The sequence below is a fragment of the Onychomys torridus genome, chromosome 10 (assembly GCF_903995425.1).
Source record: "Onychomys torridus chromosome 10, mOncTor1.1, whole genome shotgun sequence".
Taxonomy (NCBI): Eukaryota; Metazoa; Chordata; class Mammalia; order Rodentia; family Cricetidae; genus Onychomys; species Onychomys torridus.
In genome coordinates, this window is record NC_050452.1 from 74,978,103 (window position 1) to 74,993,742 (window position 15,640).

Here is a 15,640-nt window from a genome sequence, read left to right on the forward strand (position 1 = left end):
AACAATGTAGGATAAGCCTGAGTAACAATGCTGGGGTTGTCTTCTTGCCTCCAGGCACACTATGCAGGTGTATACACACACACACACACACACACACACACACACACACACACACACACCAGATGTATTATGGATATGTCTAAAAATACACACACATGAACATACAGTCAAGCAGCAAGAAAAGACAGGCCGTCAAAAGTCGGAATTTCCCTCAGAGGTTATATGTGGGACCTTCACCTTGAAATTCTTCATGCCGGTGTTCAAGGCTTGGAATTAGCAAGACCTGAGAGTGTCAGCACTGAGTCATTTAGTGTTCAGTAGAAGAACAACCCTGCTGCTCTCAATGGTACTCTGCAGATAAACACCAGTGAGAGCCTGTTCTGTGAACACCTCCTCTTCTGCATTAGTTGCTATACTACATAACAAATCACCCCCAGATTGTTTGCCAGGGTCAGGAAGTTCTGGCTTAGTGTCATGTGACCAATCTGTTAGCTAGTGTAGAGGTTACCTGCAGCATCCACTTCTAGTCACCTGGTTGTTTAAAGGTGGCTTCAGGACCCCACCATGTGGTAGCCACCTACCCATAGTAACGTCAGGTTGAAGTCCACATCACTCTGCCATGTTCTGGTGGTCACACATGATGACATCCTGCTCTCATGTGGGGAACATGGGCCAAGCAGGAATCATTGGAAGCCATTTTGGAAACGGGACTTCATTAGTACTCAAAAGAAATGAACAAGCTATGAGACCCAGACTGATACAAAGGGATCAATTCCCTTCTAACACCTACTCTCCAAGCAGAGTATTTATACAAGTTCAAATATATCCCCACAAATGGTTAAACCTGTCTTTTCAACTCCCTGCTGAAAAGAGAGGACATCCCCAAGTGCCGCTGAAGCCCACTATTATCAATATGAGGAGCTCAGCTAGGCCAGACATTTTCATTTACGTCCTCTTACAGGACTTGGTTGGGATTTTAAAGACCTGATAAAAAGGCAAATTTAAATAAAGGTAACTACTTAAGGAAAAGAGTTTTTCTTCTGTTTCCTTTACAAAACATCTGGCAGCTCTTCCTCAGTCAGCCTGTCTGGACTGACTGGAAGATAAGACAGGCCCAAGCCCAGTGTTTGCAAAGCTACTAATGGTCTTGTCTGTCACTGTGGTCTGGCTGGCCTTGCCCTATTTTGAGGTTGGGAAAGACTTATCACATACTAAGCCCATAAGGCAGTCATTAAATGTTCAGTTAGAATAAGTAAACAAGTTATCACTTTGGGAAACAGCAGGGCAAGGCAAAGAAAGCATGACATCTCCTTACAAATGTACTTTCTTCCCTGAGAACATTAACAAGAGCACAGGAGAAGGTAAACTCTCGCCAGCATTTTCCTGACTTTCAGCTGCCGTGAGCTAAACTAGCGATGTTCAAACGGCACAGCCCCGCCATTGGCCAGCTCTGGGCATGCCACGCATCTCAATCTCATCTTTTTTTTCAAAGATTTATTTATTTATTATGTATACAGAAGAGGGTGCCAGATCTCATTACAGATGGTTGTGAGCCACCATGTGGGTGCTGGGAATTGAACTCAAGACCTCTAGAAGAGCAGTTGGTGTTCTTAACCACTAAGCCATCACTCCGGCACCTCAATCGCATCTTTAATTGTAACAACGAAGCTCAGAAAAGCAGAGGGAGGGTCTTTGTGATGATGACACATCGTCTGTCTCAGTCATGGTTTCTATTAATACGATCACCACCACCACCAGAAGCAACATGGAGAGAAAAGGGTTTATTTCACCTCACAACTCTCAGGTCACAGTCATCACTGAGGGAAGTCAGGACAGGAACCTGGAGGCGGAAACTGAAGCTAAGGCCATGGGGGAATGCTGCTCACTGCTTGCTCCCCATGGTTTTCTCAGCTGGCTTTCTTATAGAACCCAGGACCACCTGCCCGGGTGTGGGGACCACCACTCACAGTGGGCAGGGTCCTTTCACATCCATTATCAATCCAGAAAATGCCCCACAGGTTTGTCTTCAGGCTAATCTGATGGGACCACTTTCTCAACTGAGGTTCCTTCTTCTCAGATAACTCCAGCCTGTGTTGGCTGATGAAAACCCAACCAATACATCACCTCTTGCATCTACTCACATGACTCTTAGGAAAAAACCTTCCAAGTGAAACTACTGGGATAAGTCGGACCACACAGGGTCTCCTGAGCCCTTGAAAGACTTTAGGAGTGTCGGGGTGTCATCCGACAAGAATCCTGTGGTTACACTGTAGAGTGAGTAAAGAATGGTTGAGGATGCTGTGGTAAGTCCAAGAGCTGATAAGAACCTGACTCAGAAGTGATTGTGGGGAAATAAGTGATGCAGTCAAGACATCTTAAAATAGAAGCATACTCACACGGTGCAGGTTTGGGGTGTAAGGAGGCAATGGCTAGGGGGAAATACTAGGCAGGGAGCAGACAACTGAGAGAATGTGGAGAAAGCATGTCGTGTCCCCATTCCTGCCTTGGGCCAGGCAAGATAATTAGAGGCACTTTTCCTCTGAGGTAGGAAACATAATGACAGGAGTGAATTTGGGGCAATGACAAATTCCAATGGGACAAGCTGAATTTTTAATTACTTATAAGACAAATATGATCCATGGCTCAATATAGGAGTCATAAGTTGAAGAGAGTTTGGACATTGAAATATACATTTGGAGAGTTATGGATATAATTCAATGGTAGAATTCTTACCTCCAATATGCATGGACCTGAGTTTATCCACAGCAAGAGAAAGAGAGAGATTGGGCATATAGGGAATAATCAACATTAAGGAAGAGAATTATTATGACAAAGAAACTTTATCAAGTTATAGGGCAAAGGTCTAGGATTGAACACCAAGGAATAACACATGTAGACAACATATCCTGGATAAGGGTGTAGAGAGGGAATGAGCAGTGCCTCTAAAGGGAAAGAATGAAGGAAAGTTCCGTGTTGAAGGTGTCCCAATGGGAAGGGACTATGCTGACAAGGACAATCAAAGGCAGAAAAGTTCACAGGTCCATGGATGTGGAAATAGAGATGTCCAGGCAGTCCTGGCAAGGCTACCCTGGTCCAGAGTGGTCTATGTACACCAGAGGAGGCCATGTCTGCCATCCCAGCAGCAACAGGCATGTCTGCAGAGGACTCAGTTCAGAGCTGAATGAGCTGTGCCAGATGTTTACCCTTCCTACGGCACTTCGGCCTTCCTTCATCCTTGGCACTTCTTGCCCTGGTCCTCCTTTGGTGTTTCTCAAACTGTACAAAGAATTCCAGAAGAACTGCCTAGGTGTCCACATGATAGCTGTCCACCACCAGGGATTCTGATTCCAGAGGTGAAGCCTACCGACATTTTCAAAAGTTCAAACCATGTCGAGAATCACTTCCAATTATTTTTTAGATGGTTTTGCACATCCACAGCTCTAACCTTCCTTGGTTGTGTGGCTTTCCAGGTGACTTTCTAAGAATGTATCTATTTATGTATTTATTTATTTATTCATTCATTCATTTATTTTTACAGAAGACATAGATGAAAACCTCCTGTTTTGAATTAAGATGTGAAAGAATCGAAACTTCCCATCGGCTCCTTCTGCGTTAACCACTTCTGAATACATGCAGCCATGACACTGTAGATTCATATTTAGCAAAATGTTTGTTTGCATGTAAGAGAAGACAATGATAGTAACTGCTTGATGGTGATATAGATATGTGCTAGGCTTTAACATTCCCTTCGGAAATAAAACTTTAAAATTAAGTAGACTCAATGTCTACAAAAGACTCTACTGTCTGGGAACACTTTAACTCATAATAATGTCACTCTGCATCTAATTTTATAATTGATAATTATAAAACATGAAAAAAAATGTCTTCGTATTGTATTGTGAATAACACCTTATGCATGTTAAAGAGGTGAGATATTGCATTTTGTGGTTAATGTGCCTCATTTTCATTATCTTAATGTCTAATAAAGAGCCAATAAAGTATCAAATGCCTGCTCAAGTTTATTTCCAGTTATTTATTTAAACAATTAAAAGTAAAAGACCAACCCAGGGCTTACACTAGAGATCAAAATGGAATTGTGCTTGCTTACTGCTCAAAATAAAAAGTGCACTTAAAGCAAAGATTGAGTGTGTTCTGTAGTAAACAAATTGTAACAAGCTAATCTCCAGCATCCTTCATCACTACGTAAGTTTCACTGGAAGTGGGGAAGTGGAATTCAATTGCTCTTTAGCCAAGTGCAGCTTAAAAATGTGGGTGATTCTACACTGCTTTATCAACCTATTCCAACTTCTGTACAACAGCCCTTGTGTATTGGAGAGAAAGAGGTCTGAAAGATCTCTGTGTGTTTCATTTCTCAACACGGCAGATGATGAGCCATGGGCTGCCACGATGGCCAATGCTGTGAGAGATCAGCACTACTCCTGTGGCCTGATTGTGTCTCAGAAAATTTGTGTTTCCAGTTGGGCTTTTCTGCAAGGCGAAAAAACTGGGGCATAAAAGTATAAAGGATACCACACTGTTTTCCAACGTCTGAAGTGAGGCACCAAAAGTTTCTGGCATTCATTTTATTCCAATTTTATAGTATTTGAAAAAAATGGGAGGTTATGTAGTTTTCTATTGAAATAGAAGCTATTGACACAATTATCTTCAATTGTTTTTATCTTTTATGAGGTCAGCAAGTCCCTTTTTCTTTAATTAAAACCACATTAAATCATATCCTCTCTAGATAATTAGATTGAATTTTACCAAACCAACTCTAATTATTTATTTTTATCAAATAGGAAATTAATTTTCAAAATTATTCTAAACTTCAGAATATGTTTATGTATACCACAATTGTTTTAATTAGAAACCAATTTTTAGAAGTTAGATTTTAGAAACCATATTTTATAATTACACTAGCAGGTGTCAATTAGGCCTAAAATTTTATTTTACTCTAAGGGAACTTCATAACAATGCTTTAAAATACGGAAAACTGACTTTAATATTAAGGATGCCATCTAAACACTTACTAAAAATTTTTATTTGAAAATCATTTTCATTTTGAAATGAAAATACTAAGAATGGAGGCATTCAAATCTTACCACAGGTCTAAGGCCCCTGGGAAAGAGATCACAGAAGCACTTCCATGTTCTTGATGGTTAGTTCTTAATGACCAGTTGGTTGTGATAAAGATCACTCTAATCCCAGCCAAGGCAATGAAGTTGTGTTTTCAGAATCAGTCTTTAAGCCAGTCTCGGTAATTGTGATCTCCTAACGACGGGGGTTCCTGGTCTCAAGTCCATTGCTCAGTGTAGGCATGAATTTGTGAGTCACATTGCCCATGACCATGTAGACATTAGTAACACAGCTTAAATACTAGCCAGGTGCAGGGATGTCCGTCCACACTGCTTCCTGAAGCTGTCGCTCCAAGGACCGTTTGAAGCACAGGTAATTAACGCGATATAATTTCTACTTCTCAAAGGATGTGGAACATTCTTGGGTTGGGTAATTGAATGATTTCTACTATGTCCACTTATCAAAATAGGAAAGAATTTTTAGAGTTTGAATCCAGAAAATATAGAAAGGAAAACTATGAAAAAGAAAGGATGAAAAGAAGTCTCTGTTCAAGCAAAGTGATACAAACTCAAGCAGAGTTGAATTTAAGTACATTGCAGTAGCTGGCAGATGATTCATAGACAGAATCTGCCTCAAATGTTGGGGGCAAGTGTTCATGAAAATATGGTGAGGCTGTTCTCTCAGCCAGACTCCATAGTACAATGGTGTAGTTTTAAATGCAGAGGGTAAGTAAGTTCTATGTGAATGTGACCTTACAATGAAGGTTTACTTCAGAACCAGCAGGGCAACGCAGACCTTGTTGAGTTGCTTTCCTGAATTTATTCACATTGTGCTTATTCTTATCAACCCATGATGCCTTGAAAACTTTTCTCATGTAATTTCCTTTCTAAGGAACTGTAATTCTCAACAACTGCATCCAGGGCATATGGACTGGTCAGTCTCATGCAGCACTAGCTTTATCTGTACATTCTGTAAAAGCTTTTCTCTACTATTAGCTGGTGATGATCACTCCCCCATTGTAACACTACAGACAAGAGATCTATGCACAGAGATCACACTCTCACTATGCAGGAGTGTGGGGGTGGCAGGCAATGTACCAAGTCAGAGAATGACTGGTCTAGGGGCATTTAAAGCTTTTTAAAGGTTTTCCAAGCTTTAAAAAATAAATGTGAATCTAGAGGCAAGATTTAGCCTGGCCCCTGTCAGCACGTCTACTTCAACCATCTGTTCACCATGGAAACAGGATGTGGAGATCAATCACCTCATCCTTCACTCCAGACTCTCCCTGCAGAATGAAGGTTTTCCTCCTGGCCGCCCTGCTGAGCACTGCCACTTCTCTGCCCATCCCTGTGAGTACTTCCTCAGCTGCTCTGTCAATCACCACTGTGAGTCTTCATGTTTCTGGGCTAGAAAGCATCTCACATCTTTACAGAAGAGGAAAGTGGAGTCCATGAGTGCATCAGGACCAGAAATCTTCCTGGGTCTCAGGTTCTGTGTGTCACAAAGCTGCTTCTGAAGACCTTAGCTAGAGGGTGACTTTGGGCAAAGAACTACTAACTCATGCTCTGTCAACCGAGTAAGAACAACTGCAGTGTAAAAATGTCTAGAAATGGTTCTAAAACACTTAACTTCCTACTTGCAACAGAGAGCTCTTGGCAAACTTAGCAATATAAACCAAGCACTCTACAGGGACCCAGGTCAAAAGTGAGCAGCTGACTTGAGCTTCATTTATACAGTGCCCTACATCACCTGGAGTTTTCTTAAAAGGCTCCTCTCAAAGATGCTCTGACACCGACTGATGCCTGATAAACTTGGTTTTACTGAGAGGAAGATTTAAGATGACCCACACTAGTTCTAAGCTAATATTAAAAACTTATGTCTGAAATACGCAGTTCAGGAGTGTGACCGATCATTGAAATATTATACATGGATGTCTTTACTGCTCCGTTTTGGAAAACAAGATTTGGATAGCAACCTATGCCCAGGTGCAGCATGCCTGAATAACAAACCAGTCTGTTGCATTGGGTCAGTCTCTTCTTGCAACATTAACAAGAACTGTTGTTGTGATGTGTTCTTGGTAGTGCTGAGGCTCAAACCCAGGGTGCTGCACAGGCAAGGCAAATGCTCTTCCATCCAGTCACATCCCCAGCCCGAACACACACGACTGTCTAAAGTCCCAAACAAGATACACCACCTGTCTCTGTAGGAACACCATGGTGATGAAACTACTGCATTACACATTATCTCCCTGATTTTAGTTAGCAGCTCTGAACTGAGTATGTGTTTCGGCCAGGGGGTGGTAATGCACTGTGTCCATTTGACAGGAGCATTTGCTCTGCAGGTGATCTGTGAAATAATGATGCATTTTATGACACCACCTTAGAAGATGTCAAGCACAGTGACACCCCACCACCAGCAGCCTAACCTTTTGCTGTGCACTGACTAATCATGTCCCCCACACTTGTAATAGGTGAGACAGTAGGAACAATTTATGTTTACTGTGGACAGTGCCTAGCACCAGGGAAGCGTGAAAGCCTCTCCACGCACATTTGGCCACAAGAGGGCTTTCAAAGGAATGAGAGGCCATTCATCAAAGGTTGTGGGGAGATTACAAAATTTAAGCTGACACTCACGCTCCCTTTGAACGTCTACATACTGAAAACTAATCTAGAGCAGTCCTGGTGCCAAATACACCAATACTAGAAATGCAGAGTATAATCTTAAGAGAGTAAATAAGAACATGGTTTAGATATAACGTAAAAGCCAAAAAGAGCTCGGCCTTCTAAGTCACTGGACAAAATCAATGCATCACCTCCCTGTTAAATATGTAATTTATTTCAGAGGTGAAGTTACATGACCGACAGGCATAATGCTCAAGGCTTTTTAACTGTTCTCATATGAAATGAAACGTCGTGCTGGATAAGGTACTGTCGCCAGCTGCTTCACCTTGGTGCTTTTCTCTCTCTCTCTCTCTTTTTAAAGCTTGGACAATCTGGAGGAAGTTCCAGTGAACAGGTACACTCGTGCATTCCAATAGCATGTTGTTGACCATTTCAAAGCTGTCGTTTATAATCAGAACGACTCACACTGTGCTTCCTTTTACAGAGATTCAACTTTTACCCACCACAAATCCTGCCCTTCTTTCCTCAGTTTCCCTTCCCCCAGGCGCCTCTGGTAAGCAGGTCGTGGGAAGTCTCAAGTGTAGCAGTTGGGTGATGGCTATCAAACTTTCCAAATTTTGCCCCAGGAATATGGCATGCTAAAAAGAAAGCTGCCGGCCGTCCTCTCCCAGCACAGCTTGCAGTGAGGAGTGGCCGCGGACTGGGAAACGTGCCTCCGGCACTGTGGCTTCTTCCCATGTTCTGCCACACCTAGTCCACGGGTGCTTGTGCTGCCGACGTTGACCATGAGGAGCCTTAGCTCCGTGAAGGTGACAGTAGCCTGTGACAGCCTTCTTTTGCTGTTACTAAATCACTCTGATGCTTTCTTTTCTTTAAAAGTCTCCTCAGGTTTCTCCAACTTTTCCTCAAAAGTCAAAGCAAAAAGTTATGTTGCCCTTCTTGCTGACACCCTCGGTGTCTCCTAATAGATGGATTTTTATAACTCTCTCGGTGAGGGCTGGATAAATATTAAGTGGATGACAGGGTCTTGTTGAGACATGCTCCCAGTGGCAAGGGCATCGCAGGCTAGCTAGGCTGTGAGTCAAACACTCCCCAAAGAAGACAGGTCCAGAGCAACAGAAGGAAATCCTTAGTGTGGAAGAGGAATCTCTCCACCAGGAGAGGGCGCCGATATCTGCAGTAGAGAAATCCGTGGGATTGCAAGAACCGCCAACAGAGAACCTTGAACATCATGTTTACCTAATTAGTCAAAATACTTATAACTCCTAAAGGAAAATAGTGTATCAAATCCAGAGCTGCGTAAGGAAAGTAGCCTTGTTTATCACCACTGCAGCCCCAGAGGCGTGCACTGAAAGGCTAAAATGGTGAGTGAATAAAGAAAACCACAAAAGAAAACAGGCATGGCTTCACTCACAATTCATCTTTTCTTTTTCTTTTTTGTAGATTCCAATTCCTTTTCCCTTCCCTTTTGATCCAAATCAGGTAAATATATTTAAAACTTCCTTTAAGAAGATGTTTGACTAAAAATTAAAACTTGTTTTGTTTGATTTAAAGATGTAATTACAATCTCACCTATCTGAAAGCCGAAGCGCCTAAGCCAAGCTGTGATGGCGGGGAGGGAGCACGGCCCAGCACTAACTGAAGAACAGCCTGGAGGCAGATGCAGCCTGCTCTTTAAGCCTTTGGTGGGGAATCAGGACAGTGGGGATCCTAACGTTCATCTCATCTGTGGGCTGTTGTGCTTACATTTACAGGGATATGACTTCAATGAGATGTAATTTGTCCTAGAATCTCTACTTAAGGTTATGGTCAGAACACAAAAGGTGTATTCACCTAGTAGTTTTTAACAAGGTTTTCTTGAAGTAGGTGATAATGATTTGCAAGAGGATAGATTCAGCTAAGAACCCAAAAACAAAGTTGTGTGTTTATTATACCACAGTAATTCAATTTTTAAATACTATTGAAATTGTAAGAAATAACCACTGGCTCTTTCTCATGATGAGCTTCTCCTAAGTATAATGTGGTGAGCCTGTGTGAGTGATCTTCACAAGAAGTCCCTACTGTGCTGAGCCCACAAAGCAAACTGTGGAGTGCACATTTCCAGAGGTGGTTTGAAAAAGTGTGCAGGAGGGTTTGTAAACTATCAGTGGTACGGATTTAATGATGGAATTTTAGGAATGCTAAGGGCCTTAAAAGTATGTTTCCATTTACCAGGCTAATTCAGAATTGTAACTCAAAGTTAAAATGCTAAATTATAACTCTTGGATTATTTTGTTTCTTTTATTCAAGGTTCTGACGCCTACTCAACTTATAGCGGTAAATAAATTTTGTTCTGTTGATCTATAGGGACTCTGAGAAGAGAACACGTAATACCATAAAAAAAAAAAAAGAGTGAATTCATTCTGAAAATCACTGCACTCACTCAGCTCATTCTGGAAACCACTGCACTGCATTCAGCTCATTCTGAAAACCACTGCACTGCATCAGCTCATTCTGAAAACCACTGCACCCACTCAGTTCATTCTGAAAACCACTGCACCCACTCAGCTCATTCTGAAAAGCACTGCACTGCACTCAGCTCATTCTGGAAACCACTGCACTCATTCAGCTCATTCTGAAAAGCGCTGCACTGCACTCAGCTCATTCTGAAAATCACTGCACTGCACTCAGCTCATTCTGGAAACCACTGCACTCATTCAGTTCATTCTGAAAACCACTGCACCCTCTCAGTTCATTCTGAAAACCACTGCACCCTCTCAGTTCATTCTGAAAACCACTGCACCCACTCAGTTCATTCTGAAAACCACTGCACTCATTCAGCTCATTCTGAAAAGCGCTGCACTCATTCAGCTCATTCTGAAAAGCGCTGCACTGCACTCAGCTCATTCTGAAAACCACTGCACTCATTCAGTTCATTCTGAAAACCACTGCACCCTCTCAGTTCATTCTGAAAACCACTGCACCCACTCAGTTCATTCTGAAAACCACTGCACCCTCTCAGTTCATTCTGAAAACCACTGCACCCTCTCAGTTCATTCTGAAAACCACTGCACCCTCTCAGTTCATTCTGAAAACCACTGCACCCTCTCAGTTCATTCTGAAAACCACTGCACCCACTCAGTTCATTCTGAAAACCACTGCACCCACTCAGCTCATTCTGAAAACCACTGCACCCTCTCAGTTCATTCTGAAAACCACTGCCCCCTCTCAGTTCATTCTGAAAACCACTGCACCCACTCAGTTCATCCCGACACAGAGTAAAGGCACCTGTTAAACCCAAAGGCAAAACCAACCCAGCATATGAGAAGAGTTCTTTCCTTTGACTCAGTCATTGAGATATAAAGTGTCAAGACAATGTCTTCTACTATTGATGCAAGTGAGTGATATGAGTGAGGAGTCAGAACAGAGGAACAGAGAAAGCATTTTAGGAAGATAAAACAGATTCCATTACTAATGAGCTGCCACAAACACGTGAAACATTACCACATCGAAACCCCTGAAGAGGCCTGCTTGCTTGTTTTTGAGACAGGGTCTCTCTCTCTGTAGTCCTTGGTGGCCTGAAACTCACTATGTAGACCAGGCTGGCCTCAAATTCATAGCAATCCACATGCCTCTGCCTCCACAGTACTGGGATTAAAGGTCATGTCTGGCCCAAAAGATGTTTTTAAATCAACTGCACATAATCCAACTGTTAAATGAACTGTTTATTGATTAGTAAGTACTTTAGAGTATCAGTTTGAGAAAATATCAGAGGAACACTTTGAATATAATTACAAAAGATAAAACTAAAAAGTTCCATTTCTCTGTCTAAAACACAATAACATTTCTGAAATGGGAACATATTTCACAAAGAACAAAATGCATGTTATCCTTTTAAAAGTTATTAATAAAATATTTTCATAGTTAACAGTGTCTTGGAAACATGGGCATGCAGTATTCTTTTAAAGGTTAGAAAGTTGGTCCATAATAGTTTATGTGTGACAAAAATTTTCCCAGGATTTTAAAATACAAACTGGGTCAAGTCATCCTTGAAGACTGTTTACATGTACCAGGAAGCCTACAGTCAAAATTTCAGTTCAAGCAACTGGTGCTCTTCCTACAGCATACCCTGTTTAAATGTTAGAGTGCATTCCCAAAGATCAAATCTATAATACTCCAAGCACGCTTTTACTAAACGTGCTTCAGGGACCCCTTCAGACTAAGTGCCAGTGATTACGAAATCAGCCGGGCACCTTTCCATCCCAGCCTGGCTGCAGGTGCACGGAGCAGCCAGTGGAGGGAAGCTGGGTCCCAATCTCACCTATAGAGGTGAACAGGCTTTGTGGCTTTGCCAAGTCCCCCAGCATGGAAAATACAGACCCTGCCAGACCCTGCCAGACCCTGCCAGACCCTGAGAATATTCTCTCTTCAGAGAATCTGACTCATTCAAGTTACTGGAGGCCTTCTTAAAAAATTCAAACAATACTTAGAGAACTGCCCTACATAGCCAGAGACCACCACACGCTTCTCCTCTCTCCCTTTTCCTGGCCCCCCTGTCTCTCTTCTCCCCCTTTCTTGCCCCACTCCAACACTCACAACCCAGAGCCTGCTTATCCACCAGAACTGCGGAGGCTGGCTGGTGTTCAGTCAGCTTCAGCATGCCTACATGTTCTAGGACTTTACATATAGATGGGTTCACCACATAGACCAAGTCAATTTCTTGAACAAGCTGCTGAGTTTTTAAGGAAGCTACAGAGCAACACACTTCCTGTGACACAGCTGTGTAGCCAAATCCTCAGGGCAAAACACGCATTCACAGTTGTTCTGAAAGAACTCATTCAACAGGATGTTCACATCCATGGCCGAAACGCCACTTGCTTCAAGAGTTTCCACAACTCTCTACCTTTCACATACAGGAAATACAGTTAGAAGGTAGAGAAAGTATTGGTTTATAAATCAAAGACAGTTAAATATCTTCAGTTTAAAATCTTATATAAACAGAATATAATTTTCAACGAAACATTTATATACAAAACGTTTTACCAGACACATATACTACGGTAAATAAGTCTGGCCCACCCATAGTACTTACCCTTTTCTTCTTTTACAGCTAATCACTTCTATTCTGAACCAACTGCAGGTAAATCTTTTTTCCATAAACTACAAACTCACTAGTAAACAGGAGTTAGCATTTAACTTTTTTCTTTCCTTATTTTTAGGGCTTCCTTGGGGTAAGATTTTATTTCTGATTGTACTGATAAAAGTGACATCATCCAATGTCAGGGAAGGTAAGAGTAACTCTTCTATAGAAGCATAAGACAGAATCAACCCAATGGATTAGGCCCATTACAACCCATGGCTTCATGAATTCAGTTCCCAGACCTTTCCATCAAAGTTTCTGCATCTCTAACAGTGAGTATCCTTTCCCACGGAGGTTTTACAAAATTTAAGGTTTTAGAAACCAACACATTAGGTCACGAACTTTCAAGTAATTGTACTTTACCTCGGACTTGCTTCTGTCTAATGGACAATTCATGGTAACAGAATGAGAAAAGCCTTTTGTAAAATGTAGCTATGTCCTGACCTCAAGGCAACTTTCAATCCCAATTTTGAGAAAGGAAAAAAAAAAAAAAAATTGGGTTTTCACCCACTAGGCTTCCTTGTAATAAGTATGCTGCCCTGGAATATTACTAGCATTTTTTAATTTTTTTATCACTGTGACAACTTCCCTCCCCCAGGCCACCACATACCATGTGGAAGAAATAAGCTTCTATGTTATAGGCAAGATCATAAAGGATTCTGTTTTTCAGCATTTACATATAACCAAAGCACGGGATTTTCCATGCCATTCCCCCAATCACACCAATATTAATACATCAACAACAAAATAACCATGAAATGGGAGAGGCTGGTGGAGGTGGCGGAGGAACTCTGAAGATACCTCACATACTAACTGTAACGGTATTGGCTATTTCAACAGAAATAATTTTCACTGTTACATCAGAAGTCACACACGGTGAGTAAAATCCTCAGAACTCTCCCATGAACTAGTATGTATTTTTTAAGAGTTTTTCACCACAGTGTCTGTGTTAGTAAATTAATGCCATGATAAAAGCAGGAATTCAGAAGACCAATTTAACTACAGAGGGTACGGTTCTCAATGAATGGATCCTAATTGCTTAAGTGGGCTAGAGTGTGGCTCAGGGGAGGGACAGAGTGATTGCCTAGCATTGTGTAAGGCCCTGTGTCCAATCCGCAGAACCACAATGTAATCAAATATAAATGTATATAGTAAAACTCCAGAAATATCTTAGAAAATGTATCACAGAAGTTCTGAATACACTAAGACTTGCCATTTTAAACCTGGGTAGTCTTGAAAAATAGCTGGAATTTTCAAGTTCCCTCTTATCTACTATACTTTTAACTTTTAAGATAACTATGACATTAAGTAAAATTAGGATAAAAATTTACATCTGAAATGTTTTCCAAAACTCTAGAGTGCCTGCATCAGACAAATACTGACTATGGCCATTATCCTCAGACTAAGGAATTACGAAATAGGCTATCTTTGACCCAAAATTACACACGTTTCAACAGCACTCGCCAATCAGACAGAGCCTAAATCCCACGCACTGCCGCGGCTCATGTGAGTCCCGCTGTAACAGAATTTAGATGACTACACAGTGTGCATGACTGTCCCCTTCAGGAGCAAGTCCGAGGCAGAACCTTGGGAGGGAAGACAGCAGACAAAGAGGACACTCTTGGATGAGGGAGACTGGGATCAAATGCTAGCTCTGTCCCTTGGGGGAGAAGCTCTTGAACAATCTTTCCAAGTACCAACTGCTCCATTTGTAAAATACCTGAGGATGGAGCAATATGCAGTGAATTATCTAGTATTCCTACTGGTTCTACTAAGGTCTCTAAGAGAAGAAAGCACTCCCCATACCAGACACGAGGGAGTATGGGGGGACCACCAGTGCCCATGGGCAGACATGAGCAAGGACAGGGGGGCCACCAGTGACCTGGAGCAGACATGACAAGAACAGGGGGACCACCAGTGCCCATGGGCAGACATGAGCAAGAACAGGGGGGCCACCAGTGCCCATGGGCAGACATGACAAGAACAGGGGGACCACCAGTGATCGTGATCAGACAGGAACAAGGACAGGGGGGCCACTGGTGTCCGTGGGCAGACATGAGCAAGGACAGGGGGCCACCAGTGACCATGGGCAGACATGACAAGAACAGAGGGACCACCAGTGAGCATGAGCAGGAACAGGGGACCACCAGTGAGCATGAGCAGGAACAGGGGACCACCAGTGACCATGGCAGACATGAGCAAGGACAGGAGGGCCACCAGTGACCATGAGCAGACATGAGCAAGGACAGGGGAACCACCAGTGCCCATGGGCAGACATAACAAGAACAGGGGGGCCACCAGTGCCCATGGGCAGACATGACAAGAACAGGGGTGCCACCCAGTGCCCATGGGCAGACATGACAAGAACAGACGGACCACCAGTGCCCATGTGCAGACATGACAAGAACAGACGGACCACCAGTGAGCATGAGCAGGAACAAGGGGACCACCAGTGACCTAGAGGAGACATGAGCAAGGACAGGGGGGGCCACTGGTGACCATGGGCAGACATAACAAGAACAGGGGGACCACCAGTGACCATGAGCAAGGACAGGGGGCCCACCAGTGACCTGGGGCAGACATGAAGAAGAACAGGGGGCCCACCAGTGACCTGGGGCAGACATGAGCAAGGACAGGGGGCCCACCAGTGACCTGGGGCAGACACTCCTGACAGGAAGGCCAGCAGCTAAAGATTTAACTGTTTTCTCTATTGCAGGTGGTGCTGGTTACCTGCTCCAGAGTCTGCAGCTCGGAACTGGGTTATCATCTTGTATTCTCTGTAGAAAGTTCTGGGAAACTTCAGACAACACAGGGGAGGCTACTA

General features: G+C 42.8%; 1 protein-coding gene across 1 annotated transcript in view; it reads left to right on the forward strand.

The window, feature by feature from the left end:
- The window catches only part of Sparcl1 (SPARC like 1), a 29,744-nt gene extending 25,727 nt beyond the window's left edge, over positions 1–4,017 (forward strand). Inside the window, exon 11 of the mRNA XM_036200294.1 lies at positions 3,539–4,017. Within this exon, the coding sequence (XP_036056187.1) occupies positions 3,539–3,567 (29 nt within the window). The 3' untranslated portion in view covers positions 3,568–4,017. The remainder of the gene's footprint in view (positions 1–3,538) is intronic.
- The last annotated feature ends 11,623 nt before the right edge of the window (positions 4,018–15,640 follow it).